We start from the raw sequence: 20899 nt of genomic DNA on the forward strand, positions 1-20899 counted from the left end.
GCTTAGTGGACACTGACTTTGGAACTGTAGCCTCCAGAGCTGTGAGAGAACACATTTCTGATGTTTAAACTGCCTGGTTTGTGGGACCTTGTTATGGAAACTACGACGGTTTGTAATTAGGGGCGTGGAAAGTCCGCAGCGTGGTATCCTACCTCACAACTCTTGACCTAGGTAATCCACCCACGTAAATTGGATCCTTATCGAGACGATTGAGGTCAGAAGATGCTCCTGGAGTCTCCCCTTGCTTGGTTTCTTTATAGCCAAGGTTCTGTGCGTCAGTAACTGCTAGGAGTCCTAGAGGAGATGGAAGGAATAGTTAAGAAAGTGAAAATCACTTTCTGCAGTAGAAAACACAGACTTCTGCTAACAGAGCTCAGTTACAAAGACAATCTTTTACATTCTGCAAATTTGACCAGGGAGTGCTCCTAACTGTTAAAGGACAAATGAAAATCTCTGTACGAAAGTCAGTAAATCCAGAATACACGTGCTAAATGGTAGCAGGGTGTGTGTGAAAGAAAATAGACTCAATTTGATCCTTGATTCCACTGTAGCATTTAAGGTTAAGTAATGCCCTTGGAAACCACAGACACACAGAATTACAACATTCCTCCAGCAAGATGTGAATTCTGGTCCTTGGTATTCCAAAGGAAATAGTGGCTTTTGATTAGAATATCATTCAAGAATACCCAGCAAGCTAAAGTGAAAAAAGACCACTGACTCTGGAAAAGATTTCTATTCCTTTGAGGGCAGTGGACATTCTGTGCATCCGTCTGTGCACTTACCTTGCTTTCTGTTTCGCTGGAAGGCAATTTTGTACCAGGTTCCATTATTATAGCGTCTGTCTGTAATAAGAGCGAGAGGCCCCGAACCCAGGTCAACGGCAACTCTAACTCTGCCTTGAATCAGCTCGATGGATAAAAAGTCTTTCTGTAAAGAAGAGAAAATGGTTGTCCATTGTTATCACAAGATTCCCTTTCTCTTCACGTCAGGGATGGCGGAAACCTCCTACAGTCAGACTGAGAGCACGTGATCTGGCCCAGCAGTCAGAGGCTTAAGCTCTGAAATTACATGTGTCCACAGAGGCTTGCTGGAATAGTACATAGACATACGTGAGGTAAACTCACAGTTAACAAAATCTACAGTGCAGTAAGACAAGTGGGATCTCTGTATCTTTTTCATTTAGACTGAGAAACGGGCCAGTCGTAGAAATAAAACTCAAAGACTGAGAAAAAGCACCAGCACATGAGAATAAGAACGTGAACTTCCAGGGACAGAATTCAGACAAGGCCACATGGTTAGAGTAAGTAAAACAAAACATCTTACTTCAGCTCAAAACTTAATAACAAATGTTTAGTTGATACCTATAGTAACAGGAAGGCTATTTTCTACTTGAAGTTCTTCTGTATTTTCCAGAGGTCTTCAATGAATTTGTATTAATATAATAAATAATTTAACATGGGGAAATAGTGTGGCATACGTTTGTATGTATTATGTTAGGATATGCGCATAAAATCACTAAACATAAATATCCCCACAGTAACCCAACTGTACGTACACCGCAGGGCCCAGTGCCCTGCAGAGATTCTTACGGTGCCATCTGAAGCCAGGTAGAGAAGCAGCCCATTTGGTGAAAAGGTGCTGAAAAGCATAATTATCTGAGTCACAGTAGCCCGGAGCATCTTCTCCACGACAGAGTACCCACTCCCATCAAAGTGGAAGGACGCGTCTTCATTCTGGGGGCTGCAAGCAGAGCAGGGGAAATACAGGCCATTCTCAGGAAGGCAGTTAAGGAGAACACATGGTGTATTTACCGAGCTCTCCCTCACAGCAGCCGTGGTGGAGCGGCCATTTCCATCATTTGATAACAAGTGTTAAGTCATAATGTCTGAAAACACACTCCCTGTGAGATTGCGCAAGGCAAGCACCCAGTTGCTTTACAAGGAACAGAAAGGTAACGTAGCCAGTGTAAACTTCATTAGAAAGACACTTCCTCAAAAGACGGATCACTACTATGAATGCTTCCACTTAGCAGCCAGGTTTTGTTTGTTCAAATTTCCTTTAACGTGACTTTGAGGTTCCTTAATAGCTAGCTTCTTTATTGTCCTTTCTTACTTCCAGTGCTTTCAGAATAATTTTTATATTGGTATTTATCACCTTCTGCTGGTTTTAACTAATACATCAGCTAAGCTGGCCTAATGATGGAAAACAAATATATACCAATGCAGCAGGAGGATCATTTTACAAAAAGATCATTAACAAACAGTCTGCAAGATGAGCTTACAACACAGGTATGTACTGTGGACCCCAGCACTTCTTTTTCTCTTCAAGTACAAAGTAACTTCATCTGGAACATTATGTTTAAAAAGGACTTTTCCGGAATATCTTAGGCCTTGAAAATGAAACTTGGATTTTAGGGGGGTATTATGCATTTGTACTTTTCCCAGTTGAACGTGTAATAACCAGACTCCGTGCCAAATCTCTAAGCAGAGACAGAATAACCCAAAAATGAAATTTTTTCCACTAACAAAACAAAACAAAATATAGCACTGCTTTGTAAAACCTGAGATTTCAAATTTATAGTTTCCTCTAGGCCTGCTTTTTCTAAACATTTCTGTCTTGAGATCTCTTATAAGGAAGTATAACTTAAATGCACTCTGCATACACAAACTAGGGCCTAATTCTCCATTATTTAATTCTTAAATCTTTGGCCTCCTAGAAGCTTGCCCCATTGCTCTCTCTCTTGGCTGACCAGTTTCACGTGGCTGAGGACTCAGACTCTAGAACGAGACTGCTGGGGTTCAAATCCCATCTCTCCAACTTACTAGCTGTGTGACCTCGGAAAAGTTACATAACCTCTCTGTGCTTCATTCCCTTCATCTATAAGATAAGGACAGAGATAGAACCTCTCTGGAAAATCTGTACATGATTTAATACATGTAAAGTTCTTTAAAGAGTGCCTGGTGCACAGCAAATGTGCACTCCGTTTTTGTGTGGATTATTCTGCTGCACTCAGAGGTCCTCAATAGGGTCTCGTTTTCCTACTAAAACCTGAGCCTCAAAGATTAAATTTCTTCTCCAAGAACACAACCAAGAAAATGATGAAGCCAGGTTTCAAACAGAATTCCAGAAATCTGTTCTGTCCCACTGTACATGCCCCCCCCCCACGAGAGCTCATGAGTTTTCTGTTCTCAGGAACGTGGGATCTTTGCTTCCCTACTTCAGCAGGGCCTGCTCTAGTGAGATGGCCACCGAGGGGGATGAATGCAAATAACGCGACAGAAGGCAGTTCTCCTGAGAAGGCTCACATCCCCAGGATCAGCAACAGATTACTAGGGCTTGTGCCCTTGTGGATCAGGCTCCCCTTCTATAACATGAGGCCCACGTGCTTCTCCAGTCAGCCCAGATACCTTTGTCCAGCTGGGCCACAGGAAGGCAGCTCCAGGCCCCTGCCTGAGTAAGAGGTCAGGACGAATGACAGCAGGGTCCACCACAGCACCTCACGGATGGCTCCCCTCTAGTGCCCAGCAGTTATGGGGGGAGCCCTGCAGTCTGCAGGCCTGGCAGATGCCATCCCTCCCAGCTCTCATTCCCATGACTCTAGACGGCTCTGATCTAAGCTCTCACCATGAGAATGGGGATAATTTGTACTAAAGTACCCATTTGGCTCCATGCAACCCTCTACCAAAAAAAACCACTTCCAGGATTAACCCCTTTTCTCCATGGCAACCTTCGTCTTTCAAACATCTGAAATGGGTAGACATCTGGTGGGAGGGCAGTTCTCAAGGAGAATAAATCCTGTGTCTACACAGAAAACTGACTTTTTTGTTCCAACAAAAGAGAAAAGCCAGCCCTGGGCATGTATCCAGAGGGAACCTTAATTCAAAAAGATACATAACACCCCAGTATTCACAGCAGCACTATTTACATTAGCCAAGAAATGGAAGCAACCTAAATGTCCATCGACAGATGACTGGATAAAGAAGCTGTGTCTTATTTATACAGTGGAATACTACTCAGCCACAAAAAGAAAAGATAATGCCATTTGCAGCAACATGGTTGGACCTGGAGGTCATCATTCTAAGTGAGCCAGAAATAGAAAGAAAAATGCCATATGATATCACTTATATATGGAATCTAAAAAAAAAAAGACAAACTTATCTATAAAATAAACAGGCTCACAGACATAGAAAACAAACTTACAGTCACCCAAGGGGGAAGGGGGTGGGGAGGAATAAATTGGGAGTTTGAGATTTGCAGATACTAATATATATAAAACAGATAACAAGTTCATACTGTACAGCACAGAGAACTATATTCAGTATCTTGTAGTAACTTATGGTGAAAAAGAATATGAAAACGAATATATGTTCATGTATGACTGAAGCATTGTGCTGCACACCAGAAATTGACATATTGTAAACTGACTATACTTCAATTAAAAAAAAAATATATATATAAATTAAAAAAAAAATAAGAGCCAGCAATCACTGAGTTCACTCACTACTACAATTTGAGGTCAGTTATCTTAGAATAACTCTGAAAACGACTGATGAAAATCGGGGATGTCGTAACAGCTGAAGTAGGGGGACATTTTCCATATGAGAAATACTCAGTATCTGTTACAACTTTCTACAAGACTGACGGTCTGGGGTCAGTCCAGGGGTTGCAGCATTTTTCATGTTAGTTACTTAACTGCTGGGAAGACTTCCTTCCATGCTAGCAAGTGACCAAGCAGAAAGCCTCAACGCGCATGCTCCCTCTCCCCAAGTTCCACGTGGAAGTATCACTTCTGATTATATTTGCCAATTATAAAACCTTAGTTTACATAATTACTGTCAAGACAATAATCCTGAGACATCTTCCTTAAAAGCAACGGACTATCACTGCAGGGAGATCAGAGGTGAACACTGCTGCAGTGTTTCAAATTTAGCAAGTATTTTCATATACCTCATGCTACATGTTCATCATTATAGTTGTGGGGTGTGTGTAAGACAAGCATGATTACTGTTTTCCTTTTCTGGAATTAAAAACAAGCCTTTGTGAGGTGTAGTGACTTACAATTCAAAGTTGTCACCAAGAGATTTGGTGGGAGACCTGGGCCAGGAGCCTGAGAAACGTAAGACTCCAAACCCAGTATTCTTTTTGGTCCTAAGGCTCCAATAACCAAGCTTCTGGTCATGACTTTTAAAGCAAGCTAAGGAAGGAGAGTGGCAAATAAAAGGTTTAAACTACAAAATCCCAAGCTGTGGGCCGTATGAGAAAACAGACTTGACAGTGAAAATGAACGAGTTTCTAAATGGAGTGAGAATTGCTTTTAACTGACCTTGTCCCAGCTCACTGTTAATTACCGGTATGTGTCTGGCCAGAGCGGCCCATCAGACGGGAGCCATCACAGCAGATGGCACATTGCTCTAACGGCAGAGGCGGCCTATTGTCTTAAATACCAAAGTGCTAGAGACCAGGTCTTGTATGCACAGGAGTGCGGTTATTTTATTAGAAAGTAATCAAGGGGGCATTGTGCTTGCTGAGATTACAATATTAAACGCCTTCTATTTTGCATTTTGTTTCTAGAATGATAGAACTTGGGAATAAGAAAGTACTTACCTATAAAAACTGACAGCACAGACAAAACCCCTCATCCTCGGAGGTGTTTTCAACACAAAAATGCATGGTGACTTACCCTAGGCTTAGTTGTGGCTCTTGGAGACAGAAGTTTGAGAAGGTATCTGATGCTTGCCAGTTTTATGATCCATGATTAAAACACACAGTACAAGACACAGCAAAAAGAGTACTTCTTTTTAAGGGTTAAAAGTGATATCCATGTTTCTGTTGGTAAGTGGGCTGCGTGGTATCCTTGGCAGTAAGATGCCCGACATCACAGACTATCCGCCCTCCATGTGCCCGTAAGTTCCTTGCACGGTTCTCAGAGACTAACACAATAGCCTAGACTCCTGTGCTCCTCGCGGGGCACGTTACCTTCCAAAGCAGCCGTGGCACTTCCCCTCCCTCTCAATGTAGTTCCACAGGCCAATCGACTGTCCATTCAAGAGAGCATCTCCCATGCAGCCTTTAAAGTGAGTAACCTTCACAGCAGGAGATTTCTAAGGTAAACAGAAACACAGAGCACATAGATTTGGTCAAGAGGAATATGTTCTTTAAGTGCACAGAACTCCTCCTTGGGAGCCCAAATCTAATGGATCCAAAATTTTGAGAAAACAGCATCCGGAAAAATAGCTAGTTTGTAATCACTGGACTTCCTTTCAGTTAAGAACTGGAATCATGCAATGACGACAGCAGGACAAGACCTCAGAGGTGTCTCAGTCACTAAGGTGACTGGAGAGAAGGCCCTGTGACAAGTGAGCGAGCAGACACCCAGGGGCCGCGGGCTGCGGGCCGCGCTGAGGGCCTGGCAAGACCTGAGACCCTGTCTCATTTCGGAGCACTGAGCCAAGCCCAGGGGACTCAGCGTTACTGGGTGAGAGGATACCTGGTCTAATAAAATGTAAGATGGGCTCTGTCACTGACACTAATTAGTATGTCTTCCACTAGAGAACAGAGATAAAGGAAGTTTTCAGAAATTGATGTGGAATACTGAATTTCCTCTCTCATTATTGGGGGAAAAACCCAAATAGGAAAATGAACCATTGGCTTCTTTTCCATTTATACTATCAAGCATGAGCCTTTAAAAACCAGTCTAACTCTGCAGATGAACTGTGATTAAGCAAAATAACAGAAACAGGAAAATCTTGAGCTGCCTAGAGTATCTTCAAAAATTTAAACATACTCGTTTTATATATTGGTGAGATCAGCGATGAGTCCTGTTTGGATGAAAGTTCAGGTTACCTTGATCTGTCCTCCAAGCCCTCCAACAAACATTAGTGTTGAATTGTTTATATCCAGAATATTAGCTGTTCCAGGGGATTTACTTGTTTTTGGTGGTGGCTTCTGAGATGCACTCATTTCTTTTACACTCAATGAACCAATGTTTCCAAATCTAAGGGTCACAAAGAATTGCAAAAAAAAAAAAAAGCACTTTCAGAATTACAAGTCAGTCCACGTACACACACGTCTGTTTCACACGCAGCCTCCAGCTGCTTCTCCCCTCGTCCCCAGCTGGTCTCCCTGCTTCCAGTCTTGCCCATCCAACCCCTAGTGTACAGTCCAAAATCTCGTGGAATATTCCTTCTAAAACATAAATTCCATCATGTTACCTCCTTGCTTAAAATAGTTACAAATAATGGACTAAATGTACTTGGAACAGTCTACTGCCCTTACTACTACCCCATTTTTAAAAATAACCAAGTAAAAATCAGAAATTCCCAACACATCAACGAGGAACTGTAATATTACAGAAAAGTGAAAAGAAAGATATACCTAAAGCTGCTCAGTAGTAGCTGCCTCTGGAGGGGAGCTCTGAAAGGAAGAATTCTGCTTTGTGCCTGAATTGGGAGAAAATGCACCTCGCACCGGTACCTGCACCTGCCGACCTCTCCTACTTGTACCACGGCTGGCACGTGGCATCTGTGCTGTGCGGCCCTGGACTCCCCTCCACTGGGGAGAAAACACTGACCTGGGCTGGCTGCCTTAGACTTAGACCTAACATTCAAAACATAACAAACTTTTAACTTTCCTCTAATTTTTGGTTTTGGTAACAAAGTTTATTCTTTTGCTAATAATGAAAAAAAAAAGCTTATTTCTGTAGTTAATCTAAACCAGGTATTCCTTCACAACAGTCTGACTTCCCAGAAATTCAAACACGATTTTATGATGTTACAAACATGTAATTACGTATAAGATGCAGTTTGAGAGAGAGAGAGATGCCCAGAGAAAACGTTCTCTGCTACCTGGTCACATAGATGCTGTGCCATTTGCTGTCATCAATTGGGAAGTCTGGAAATTCCAAGCGTGTTGACCCGGAGCCCAAATCCCAGAGGAAGGCCACTTTCCCTCGCCGCATCTCCACTGCCAGGAAATCAGACTGGGGTGTGGGGTACAAGTTGGGATGAGTTTACGTGCCAGACTGTTTGCAGGACTACCAAAACACTTTAAAGAATGAGTTCTTACGACATTTTCTCTATTAAAAAAGAAAAAAACAACAACAAACCCCAGAACGATCTTCCTTTGTCTTTAAATGCTCCCCTCCCTGGAGCTGGAGGGTGACCCAGAGTACTGAAATGGTGGCCGCCGTCGGCCATCAGTGCCCCACCGCCCTTGACCAGCATGGCCTTGCATGAGGCCTCCCATGAAGTTCAGAGCTCTGCGGGGGTCGCCAGCCTCTACCCTGGTCGTGAGGGAAGGCAGGCTGGGGGAAGCTGGACAGCTGTGATATGCCCCTCAGGGTGCACGCCTCCACGCCTGGCAACGGCCACCAAGATGAACTTCACGGACCCAAAGCGAAACTCCGTGACTTCAGGGGTCACAGAAGACGTTATGGAAAGTTCCGCTCTCACAGCTCACAGTTAAGATGGCAGAAGGGAGCGCCTTTCATAAACGTCACTGTCCTCCTAGCAGGCACTGTCTTGTAGTCTGTTTACTTGTAATCTAATGTTACCAGTTTAGCAAAAGATTAGTTCCCTTAGAAGAATTAGTGATTTCACAGTCCTTTTTTTTTTTTTTAACCTAAAAAGTACTAATTCAGAAAATACACCCCCAGCCCTAGGAGACTCGGCATCGCCCCTGCATGTCACACTCACGCCGCTGCTGCTCCCCAGGTAGAAGAGGAGGTTGTCGGGCTCGCCTGTCTTCACGTTTAGTGTTAAAATGTTATAGTTGGTGGAAGAAATCTGAGGCTGGTAGGCCCGGATACAGTCTCTGTCTGCAGACACCGCAACTTTGATCTGCGGGAGGAACAGGGAAGGGTCTGTAAGTCCCTAAAAATCACGTAGGGAGACACACTGGCGGCACGCTGGAGTCCCCAAGTGCTGCTTGCTTTGGGTCCTCACCGTCACATGTAGGGTCCTCTGCACAATACGTGGTGCTGTGTGTCTCATAAAGTGAAAATCAGATGGCGATGAAACTTACTTGGTAAGGTATTTTAATGTGGAAAAGTCAGTCTTGGAGTTTTAGAAGATGACTTTATGTTGAAAACTCTTGTGTGGGATTTAATTCCTTCCAGACAAGGAGCTTATCCAAAGCACCTTGGAATCTTCACCTGACACACAGGATATTTGGTGATCATTCGTGGGATTAATGCAGGGCTAATCCACTTACTCATTCAGCAAACATTTACAGAGCAGTTATTTCCCGTACATAGCTTCCTGATAAGATCCCTTCTATTAACCTTCAAGATTGTAAGTTTATATTAACCAGAGCACTTGGAACCAAGTTTATTTGGTGACTGGAACTAAAACGATGGAAACCAGAGCTTTTGTAAACCTACAGCCCTTTACCCAAAGTGAGGTCACTTGGGGATCAAAGAATCCAGAGCTCCTTTTTCTTGGCTAGAAGCTGCAGGGGGATAAACATGAGACCAGAGGTCACATTTACTGTCTGTAGCTCCCCAGGAGCACGACAGACAATGATCTCTCAAGTCTCAGCCCCCTGAAACGCCTCTCCTTTGGAGCATGGCCAGGGCCACTGGCCTAGCACAGCCGGGAAGTCTCTCAAGGCTGTGCTCCTCGGGGTGTCGAGTGTTTTATGCAGTTAGTGACCTGGATTTGTGCAACATTCACGTGTATATACCGGCTGTTTTGTCAGAATCCTAAAGGTGAGGCCCACACTGCACAGACATTCTGAAGAGTACTTGGATTATTAAAACCAAGTTGATAAAATGATGGAAATGATGGCAACTCACCGTGATGTTAGCACTTGGACTGTGTTCTGCCCATCTAGCCAATCCGTGTGGCTCTATGAATCTATATATCTAGGCTACAGTGATCAGTTGCCATAAAGACACAGAGATCTCTGTGCTAACGACATTCTGAAATATGTGAACAAAAGCAGAAATGAAAGAAAATGAGACTAATTAAATATACCTAAATGCACTTAAGTAAGTATCTAGAACGCAAGGCTTTAAGTACACCGGAGACAGGGCTGTTAGGAATCTGGGACAACTGAGAGCTGGTCAGTAGAAGTGTGACAGAATATCTGTCCCGGAGCCTCTGGGACTTGCAGGCTGGGCTGGGGGCGAGGGGGCTTCCTGAGGGTCGCGGGGCCCCACACTCACAGAAGCTGCTTGCTTCCGGGCCTGGCTGATGAGCAGTTTGATTTCAGAAAGGTTTCTGCCCAGGTTCTCTTCTAGCCTCTTCAAAGGCTTCAGCCGATCAAATAGAAGGTTGGCTTGTGTTTCCACATCTTTGACTTTTCTTCCTGCTAACAAAGCTAGAATAGGAAGTGGCGAGAAAGTAGGCGGGAGGGAGGAAACAAGAGAATGAACTGTTACTAATGCCCAGGGTTAAATAGAATATCCTCATAATCAAATCCTTGAAACTTTAGTCAATACATGAAAAATGCACCAGCACAAGGCATCACCCAAGGCCCGTGTCTTTATAAATGCAGATCCAGATGTTGGTGCATTTTTATTCTTTGAAACTGCTGTTTGTGCACAAGGCACCCTGAGCCCCTGGGCCAGCTCAAACTGCACGAGGCAGGCTTTCCAAATGGGAACGGAGACCATGACCTACTAGTCACCGAGGACTCGCGGAGAAGGTCGTCAGTTTCTCGTAACGTGGCGTTAACCCTGGACAGGTCAGTCGACGTATTCAGCAGCTTCTGGCTCAGCCCCGCGACGTTCTGGAGCGTGCTCGTAGCGCTCTGATTTGCAGATGCGGCCAGCTCTTTGATTTTGGTTCCTCTGTCTCTGATACCTGAGATGCATTTATATGCGAGCATGCACTCCCGTGGTTATACACACGGAAAACCATAAAACCACAGCAAATGTCCTTTTACACAGAAACATGTTACAGAATTTCTTATTGGTTGTTAAGCAAAGGGGGCTCCTGTGTTTTTTGTTGTTTGTTTTTTTCATGGCAACATGAAGGCTGCATATTGTAAGCTCTACTGCTTCCTTTTAGGGATGGATGAAACAGGCTGGGTGACCACCCTCTGTACTGAAGTATGATTTCAGTACACAGTGAGATCACAAAAGCAACACTAACTGTCCTGTGTTCAGCATCCTATGTCAATAATCTAAACTTCTTTCTTGGTCTCTTTCCTGTCACTCCCTTCTCAGAGTCATTAAAACACCTTCATCCTGTGGATAAGAAGGTTTGGGAATTTAAATCTGTGCGTGAGACAGAAGTCTCCTGGGTTAGAGGAAGTGTATTTGCCAACATAATGGTACAATAAAAACTAAATGCCCACTAAAGATGTACCAGAATTCAGTTATTCTAGAAAACCTGGATGATGGGTTTTTTTTTCCCCTAAGATAGCCCTATTCATTTTTAAAATGTTTAATCACAAATGGGGCAAAGATTAACACCAGGAGAAGCTGGATAAAGGGTATATGTGTTCTTTTTACTCTTCTTGCAAATTCTGGCAAGTTTGAAATTACTTCGAAATAAAGTTATTTTTAAGTGTTTGATCAGCATATACCACGTATCCTTAAAAATAAAGAAAAGAAACAGACTTCCAGATCAGAAAATCCTGCGTTGACTTAACTCAATCCAGACTGCCCCAGGGCCAGCCCCCCCCCCCAAGTAATTCTCATGCTTATGAGGTGAGCCAGCAGACAGAGAACTTGTGAGATGTTTGGGTATCTTGTAAGACTTTTAAAAATTCTTACTAAGAAAAAAGGTTGAAAGAATGTAAAATAAATAATGTGCCCGCAGCACGACTTGCTTGTCTTGTACTTTTTTAAAGTTACCCTATTTAAAATTTTAATGAATACTGCATTTCCAAACCATCAATATTAAAGTGATCTATTTTAGAATGCTTATTGCCTCACAAGGGAAGATTTCTTTAATTTCCAAGCAAGACTTCTTTAATTTCCCACATTTCTAATGAATGCAGCATTTCCCCGTAAAGGAACATCCCAGCTTCTTTACTTGCTGGCTTCTTTGAATGACCCTTCTTTTATCTAGGGATGTATCAAGCCCATTTTCAGAGTAAGCAGTTAATATGGTAGCACAGAGAATCTAAGGCTTTTGTTTTTCAGAAAATTCTACTACGTCAGTGCAGGTGTTTTGAAGTTACAAAACACAGTGATCTCTACCTCCAAACCATTTTCTCTGCAAGTGAAAACTGTCAGTCTTGGTCTCCTTTCGGGTGAGGGCTCACCGACAGGCCTCAGGCAGCCTCCCTCACATTCCTATGTGAGGGCTTTGCAATGAGAAGACGTTAGTTAAATCAAGAACCCCTTTCCGCTTACCTCCAGGAATGGCTCTAAGTGTCAAGAGGGACTCACTGGTCTGCCTTGTAACTTTACCAGCATTCTCTTGAAATCTGTTTGCAGTACTTTTCAGTTCGCTCAGTTCTAGTGTGATACCTATTCAAAGGAGAAAAAGTGTTCTCTTTGAGGCCAGCCCTGAAGTTACCTAGATGACAGTTTTCTCTGTCACTCCTGACCCATCTATGAAAGCGGCAGCTTCCTCCAGAGACCCCGGATATTGAAAGTTTTTCCAGCAAGACTTAGCACCACTCATCACAGAAATTGTGTCTTTAGCTTGCTTGATCACTTTTTCTTCTTTGTTTCCCGTCTCAATATTTCTTCTTAAATTGCAAGTCCGATTTTATTAGAGCTCTAGGGTGAAGAATTGGGTTTCAATCATTTGTTCTTAATCAGACTCATTAGCTTCCTGGCCACACCTAACCTGGCCACCTTTGTCCCCTAGGCTGTAAAACCCCAGACGCGGGCTCCTGCTTGGGAATCTTGCCCTCAGCCTCCCGCCTGCTTCCCAGCCAGGGCCCGCCCCTCCTTCCTGGCCCCTCCTCACTGCCCAGCAGGCACTCAGCTCAGCTCCTTCAAGTGGAGCAGAGCTGCTGGATCAAAGCTTTTACTTTTAAAATTGCTGTTCACGATATGCAATCACACTTGGATTCTGAACACTTGGTTAAAAATTATTGATAAAATCCTTTTGGAACATGATGGTTCTGCCTAAAATTTTAAGTGCCAGAAAGTTCACTATTTTGAGGTCTGTGAAATACCTTTAGTTGTGTAAACTAAAGCCACAGCCTGTCAAGTCTTTATGATGGAGAATCAGGGACCTTTTATACCGTGAGATGACACACATTCAAAATTGTGTCACTCACAGAGAAACAAAAAATACGCACCATCCAAGCCCACACATCCGACAGCTGTGGAAGACGGACCCAGGACTGGGCACGGAAGGAGTCGTGGGGGATGAGCTTTGTTTATGGCCCACTGTTTACTCCTACAGGAGGGGGCACTATTTCTGATGTATTAGTGTATATTAAGTTGATAGGTAAACTGTGTTATAAAACTTGTATGTTCCTGTTGCAGAACAGATCCCCCTGCCATTTTGTGTTATACTTACTGGAGAGCTCTCACATACGCCAAAAAATTGCTCACTGAAACTCTTAGGAAAAACAAAACTGCATAGGTATTTTTTTAAAACTAGATAAATCATTATGATTTAATTCAGTAAGTGTTTAGTGAGAACCTCTCATGAGCCTAACATTCCATTAGGCCTGTGAAGAAGGCAAAAGAAGTATCAAACAGAATATGACTCTTCTAGAACCTGGGAAACATTGAGAGACGAAGAGAGCAGCCCACGACATCACAGCCAACCTGGCCGGCGCCGGGAGGGACCACACGGGTGCCAGGAGGGCGCAGGGCCAGCGAAGCCCCAACGAGCCTGTGGAAGGCTGAAGGCGCGGCGCAGCACAGTCAGGGGTCGCTAAAAGTCGTATGATGTTTCTGTGATAGGAAATTAGAATATGGCTGTCACAAAGAGATGTGAAGCTTCAGATTGCTCCAGGAAAGGAGAATGTTCTGGAAGTGGCTCAGAGGTGTGCTTATCCACAGTCCAGCCGGAACTGACCTTGGTGCCTCCTGCTCAGGCTGTCGCCTTCTTCGAGGAGCTCAGCACTGCGCTGGAAAGCCGCTCTCCCGTTAGAAAGCAGGGCCCCTGAGACCTGTGAGACAGGACAGCTTAAACACGGCTTCTGGGGGGCAAGGCGGAGTCCTGCTGGGGGTGCAGAAAGCTCCATCCAGACTGCCTCCGGTGCAGTGCGGAACCAGTGACAGCTGGGCTCAGTGTCAGCTGTCCTATTTTATGTGTAGTTTATGTTCTAATTTATGGCTGAAGAGAAAGAACACAGCTGTTTTTAAATATATAAACACAAAAACCAGCCATGAAATGGACACCTTTGCCACAAGTAAGAAAAGATGTCTCAAGTAGATATCAAATAGCATTACCATTTTTGTTCTAAGAAACTGAGATTTTCCCCATTTACATCACGAGTCCCTAGTTTTTATAAAGAATTATTTGTAACTTAGGAAATGAAAACTTACATCACAGGATGACAGAGCCTTAAACTGATCCCACCAGAAAAGAATGTTGACCAGCATAAGTTTAAGCCACTGCATCTCTGCTCAAGCACCTTCTGGAGGATCACTCTCCCGCAGTGCCCGGAAAAGGCAGGGACACACAAAGCCAGGGGGCATTTCTTACCGTGTGAGCCTTGCTCACAGTCCCAAGAGCATCTTTTGCCAACTTCTCTGACTCTTCAATCAGACTCTGGATGTTGGAACCGACATGGGTTGCACTGGTCGCATTCAGGGACACGTGTCTAACATTTCCAAGGCCACTATGAAATCAGCATGTTTAGAGATGCTATGATAAACTGAATTGAACTTGGCCACCATTCTTAAAAGCCTCCCAGTTCCCTTCCCCTTAGAGAAGCATCCTCAAGAAGAACCATGGTTCCACGTCAACGTACGGATTCCCCTCTGACTCTAAACGTCACCTTAAGAAGCACCTTAAGAAGCAGTAGCCACACTGTCAGAATGACACAGAACCGCTGTTTAATCAGTACCCAGAGAAGAGATGATTGCTGTTTCGTCTTTTTGTTTTAAACCATCCATCGGTTTCCGCCAGCTGCCCTCAGCATTCTTTGGCCTCTGTTCAAAGCCCCTGCATGTGTCTGGGGCGCCACCGCGTGTTCACAGCAGTTGTAATCTCTCCTGCTACGTGCTTGTTAATTTAAAAAAAGCTTTCCTAAGCATAGCTAGGAATGCCGAATCCTATTCCTCAGATGGAGCACACCAATTTGATGAAACTCACTAGAGGTTTTGGAGGAGGATCAGATAATATTTCAGTCATCTGAACTTCACTCTCATAAGTGGGCAAATCACTGAGGAACTCGCCAGCTGGTAATGGTGCGGTTTCATCCAGCTCACTCTAGCTTCAAAATGAAATCCGACAATTGACACAGCTTTGCCCGCTGAGTAACCTACTTCATTTTCTCCCCGAGGTTACTGAGTTGGGTGATTCCCAAAGCAGACGTCAGCCGTTACTACTTGTTACTACTTGACTGGCAAAATTCAGTGACTTATAACTAAAAGATGATAATGTTATTTACTTTTGTGTATCAGACCAAACTGCTTTTACTCCATATACTAAGCAATAAAGATTCTGTTGTAGCCATGCATGGAGTCAGAACACTGTTTTCTCTCTGGGGAAATGAAAGATGAGGGAAGGAAAAGAACTGAGAATCTAACTCCATTTTCTGCTCCCAGTTCCGATCAGATGCAGGTGGTAGGGCTCAGCGCAGCCCTTAACGTACGCAGTGGTCCATTACGTCACACGTTTCTCATTGCGTGAGATGATCTTTTACAGCAGCGTTCCTCAAATTGGAAAATATTTTTCTCCTTCCAACACAGAAACACACATATTCCCACTCTGTCTGGACTTTTTCCTCGCATAATTCATAACAGATTCTAAAGTAATAAATTTACAACTAACTCACAATATTGTATAAATTACTGTTAAGTCCTAAAACCGTGATTCCCTCATTTGCTGCACATTAGATCACCTGGGGAATCTTTCAAAAAAATAAAAAATAAAAGCACAGGCCACATCCCATAGTCTTTGGGGGATGGGAGTTGGTGGGGAGGGGACACTGGCATCAGTACCCTGAAGGTCCCTTGGCTGTTCCTGCACACAGTTTGGGAACCACTGGCCTCAAGTTGTGCAGCTCATGTGAAGGCAAACTGCAGACATATTTGACAAATACCCAAAAATAGACGTTAAAATAATGACAGTACAAATGGCAGACCTTCAGGCAGGAGGAAATAATGGAGAGGATGTCTTTCAGAGTTGGAAAAAAGATTCCCAACACTTGTAGTAGTCCAGGGCGGGCAGCCACAATCTCTGTCCACGCATTAAACCAGCCTAATCACAAGCTCCAAGGCGGCAAGATGTGTAAAGAAATTAATACCTGGTTCTGTCCATATACAACCTAATAATAAAGGCCTCAGCGGCTTGGTATGGTAGCATGGTATTTGTTCTAATTCCTATCTGGTTCAGTTTGTATTTTTCCATCACGCATTCATGTTGATGGTCAATTATTTCCATGGCAAGGAAATCCTGCTTGCTATGGAAATAAAAGAGAAGTCTTCATTTTTAGACAAAAAAGAATGACTCAACACTGATCAAAACAGCCGCACTGATTCTCTCTGATCCACGCGTCACAGGCTGCAGGATTCTCGCAAGGTGTGATCTCACCTGTCCAGGGCGCTGGCCAGTGTCTGGAGCTCAGCCGCACGGCCCTCTGCTCTGTAGACCAGGTCCAGAGCCGCCCTCTTGGACATCTGCATGACCAGGGCGTCCACGTGGCGCCTGACTTGGGCGGTCCACAGAAGCAGCTCATCCCGGTGCCGCTCCAGCTGCTACACAGAGAAGCCGACACTGAAACCCTGTGCCCTATTGAACGACGTGTGCGCGCGCTGAGGGGTGGGAGGCGCCTTTGGAAATGGGGGCGCTTTGCCGGGCTGAGCTGGGACTCACCGCTAGAGCCTCTCCCGCGGCCCCTGCGCGCGCGGCCGCGGCGCCCAGCAGCGCCCTCCCCGCGGCCGAGAGCGCCGATGTCAGGTTCTGGTCCTCTTGAACGCGCAGCTTCTGATCCTGCAGGCGGAAATCACCCCTAAGGATGCTTCCCAAAAGCAAGTCGCCTTCCTGACCGCGGCGCCTGACACTGCCGAGTGGGCACTCGGGCTCGTGTTTTGAGCGCTAAGAACGCTACCACTTACACGGGGCACCCGGCCCGCTCCAACAGGGCGGGAGCCCGCGACTCACGTTGAGCTCCCGCAGGTTGGCGCCGACGACCCGCAGCAGGCGACCGCTCTCCTGCGCCTTCGCCTCTGCCGCCCGCACCAGCTCCGCGGCCGCCCGCACCTCACTGTGGTGTTTCGAGAGGAGGCTGTTTGCTGCTGCTTTCACCACCTCCAACTCTTCCTGTGGCTTCTGGTAATTTGTCTGAATCTGTGACAATAAATCCTCAGCAGCCCTGGTAAAATAATAGGCGGTTCACATGTAAAAACTAAACAACTAAGCTCGTATCACTGAAATGATCGTGGAAGGAACGTTCACACATCCATCCTGAGCCGCTGCTTCATGTCCTAAGACACATCGTAATCGCTTTTTCTAAGACACCTCTAGGCATGACAGATTCACACTGTATCCCTGAACTCTGTCTGCAAACTTCCTAACACATTGTACACTAAGGGGGTTAACAGAAGCCATCTCAGTGAATCTGGATTCAAAATTGGGACCACACTCTGAATGATGGCCACTACAGCCTTTTATTATAAATAGAGCCAGAAACTGAAGAAGGAAAACTGTTCAGTGATTTGCTCTCAAGTTACCAACGCAGTTATACACTATAAAGAGTTTTCTGCAGCTAGTTATGAAACAGATTTTATAAAAAACTTTCAAATCCAAATTGCCAGAAAGATAATTTGTACCATTGATAAAAGCAAGCTTTAGGAAATCAAAAGGTATTTTCCCCATATTCTTTTATAAATGTGCTATCAAATTGCTTATTTAAATCAATTTTGAACTTAAAGTTATCTAGAATAAAATTTTCACGCTACAAATCTTTACAGTGGTTCAGTACATCCTATTAACTTCTTGCTTCAATTTGTCAAGAGGACTTTGAAAAATTTCATGGAAAATATCTTGTAAATCACCCTCAGCTTTCACAGATTATCAGATTGCTGGGCTGAAACACCACCAAAAACCCATTTTCCAATGATACATATTTGAATGCTGACATCATTAGAACATCATCAGGGATTATTTGAACATTCTTATCATTTTTAAAGATTAAAAAAAAAGACAGCAAGATGATGCATTATGATACAGACAATAAGAACTAAAAAAAGTATATGGGGAACACACAAGGAAACCCAGAATATTTCTAACATCTGGCCGTGAATCTGTTACTTCATATTGTTAAAGAAGGTATCTAAAAACAACTATATGGAGACAAAGTGAACAACCTGTAAGAAATGGACAAGTTTCTGGAAACATGCAGACCACCAAGACTGAATCAAGAAGAAATAGACCACTTGAACACACCAGTCAATAGAAATGAAACAGAATTAGCAATTTAAAAAGACCTCCCTACAAGCAAAAGTCCTGGACCAGATGACTTCACTGGGGAATCCTACCAAACATACAAAGAACTCATACCGATCCTTCTCAAACGCTTCCAAAAGGTTGAAAAGGAGGGAATACTCCCAAACTCATTCTGTTAAGCCACCATCACCCTGATACCAAAACCAAAGACACTACCAAGAAAGAACATTACAGGCCAAGATCACTGGTGAACATAGATGCCAAAATCCTCAACAGAATATTAGCAAACAGAATCCAACAGCACATAAATAAGATCATATGCCATGACCAAGATGGATTCAGGGACACGAGGATGGTTCAATATATGCAAATCAATCAACGTGATACATACACCACATCCACAAGAGAAAGGACATAAACCACATGATCATCTCAATAGATGCAGAGAAAGCATTTGATAAAATTCGACACCCATTTATGGTAAAAACTCTTATCAAAGTGGGTATAGAGGGAACATATCTCAACATAAAAGCTATTTATGACAAATCCACAGCCAGCATAGTACTCAGCAGTGAAAGGCTGAAAGGCTTCCTGCTAAAATCTGGAACAAGACAAGGCTGCCCACTCTCAACACTTCTATTCAACATAGTCTTGGAAGTTCTAGCCACTGCAGTCAGGCAAGAGAAAGAAATAAAAGGGATCCAAATTGGAAGAGAAGAGGTAAACCTGTAACCATATGGGGATGACATGACAGTATAAATAAAACAGCCTAAACGTTCCACACAAAAATGACTGGAGCTGACAGAAGAATTGGGCAAGGTAGCAGGATACAGGACTCACGTACAAATGGAAGAATCAGTATCGTTAAAATGGCCAGTACTGCCCAAGGCAATCTAGAGATTTAATGAGATCCCTATCAAATTCCCCAGGACATTTTTCATAGAACTAGAACAAATAATCCTAAAATGTATATTGAATCACAAAAGACCCAGAATTGCCAAAGCAATACTGAAGAAAAAGAACAAAGCTGGAGTAATAACACTCCTAGCTTTCACACAATACTACAGAGCTACAGTAATCAAAACAGCATGGTATTGGCATAAAAATAGACATAAGGATCAATGGAACAAAACAGAGAGCCCAGAAATAAATCTACAGTCAATTAACCTTCAACAAAGGAGGCAAGGATATACAGTGGAGAAAAGACAGTCTCTTCAGCAAATGGTGTTGGGACAGCAGCATGTAAGTCAGTTAAGTCAGAACACTCCCTCACTCCATACACAAAAATAAACTCAAAATGACTTAAAGACTTAAATATAAGGCAAGACGTGATAGACTTTCTAGAAGAAAACATAGGCAAAGAATTCTCTGACATAAATCTCAGCAATGTTCTCCTGGGGCAGTCTACCCAGGCCATAGAAATAAGAGCAAACATAAACAAATGGGACCTAATTAAACTTACAAGCTTTTGCACAGCAAAGGAAACCATTAGCAAAACAAAATGACAGCCTTCAGAATGGGAGAAAATATTTGCAAATGATGCAGCTGACAAAGGCTTAATTTCCAGAATATATAAACAACTCATACAACAAAAAACAAACAACCCAATCCAAAAATGGACACAGGATCTAAACAAGCAACTCTCCAATGAAGAAAGACATGGTCAACAGACATGAAAAAATGCTCAATATCCCTAATTATCAGAGAAATGCAAATCAAAACTACAATGAGGTATCACCTCACACCAGTCAGAATGGCCATCATTCAAAAGCCCAGGAATGATAAACGCTGGAGAGGCTGCGGAGAAAAGGGAACCCTCCTACACTACTGGTGGGAATGCAGTTTGGTGCAGCCATTTGGCAAAACAATATGGAGATGCCTCAGAAAATGAAACAAAGACCTACAGTATGATCCAGCAATCCCACTCCCGGTGTCAATCAGGAGGGATCTCTAATTCAAAAAGATACATGCACCCTAATGTTCACAGCAGCACTATTTACAGTTGCCAAGACATGCAAGCAACCTAAATGTCCATTGACAGGTGACTGGATAAAAAAGATGTGGTATACTTATACAATGGAATACTACTCAGCCATAAAAAGAATAAAATACCATTTGCAGCAACATGGATGGACCTATAGATCATTATTCTAAATGAAATAAACCAGAAAGAGAAAGAAAAATACCATATGGTATCACTCATATGTGGAACCTTAAAAAAAAAAAAGGAAAAAAGCACACTATGAACTAATCTACAGAAGAGAAACAGACTGGCAGACATAGTTAACACTCTTACAGTCACCAGGGAAAGGGGGTGGGAAGGGATAAATTTGGGAGTTTGAGATTTGCAAATGTTAGCCAGTATACATAGAAATAGATTTAAAAAAACAAGTTTCTTCTGTGTAGCACAGGGAACT

The 20899-nt window shown here is 43.5% G+C and overlaps 1 protein-coding gene across 2 annotated transcripts in view; it reads right to left on the reverse strand.

Annotated features, from left to right (window-relative positions):
* Window positions 1-20899, reverse strand: part of LAMA1 (laminin subunit alpha 1) — a 124305-nt gene that overhangs the window by 20340 nt on the left and 83066 nt on the right. For both annotated transcript variants that reach the window (XM_072949236.1, XM_072949237.1), the window contains 15 exons: window positions 17199-17409; window positions 16911-17027; window positions 16629-16792; window positions 14574-14709; window positions 13941-14034; window positions 12308-12424; window positions 10623-10805; window positions 10166-10320; window positions 8694-8837; window positions 7845-7978; window positions 6844-6994; window positions 5977-6101; window positions 1590-1740; window positions 783-927; window positions 153-294 (listed from right to left, as the gene is read on the reverse strand). In XM_072949236.1, coding sequence (XP_072805337.1) covers window positions 153-294; window positions 783-927; window positions 1590-1740; window positions 5977-6101; window positions 6844-6994; window positions 7845-7978; window positions 8694-8837; window positions 10166-10320; window positions 10623-10805; window positions 12308-12424; window positions 13941-14034; window positions 14574-14709; window positions 16629-16792; window positions 16911-17027; window positions 17199-17409 — 2169 coding nt within the window. The remainder of the gene's footprint in view (window positions 1-152; window positions 295-782; window positions 928-1589; window positions 1741-5976; window positions 6102-6843; window positions 6995-7844; window positions 7979-8693; window positions 8838-10165; window positions 10321-10622; window positions 10806-12307; window positions 12425-13940; window positions 14035-14573; window positions 14710-16628; window positions 16793-16910; window positions 17028-17198; window positions 17410-20899) is intronic.

The sequence above is a fragment of the Vicugna pacos genome, chromosome 24 (genome assembly GCF_048564905.1).
Source record: "Vicugna pacos chromosome 24, VicPac4, whole genome shotgun sequence".
Taxonomy (NCBI): Eukaryota; Metazoa; Chordata; class Mammalia; order Artiodactyla; family Camelidae; genus Vicugna; species Vicugna pacos.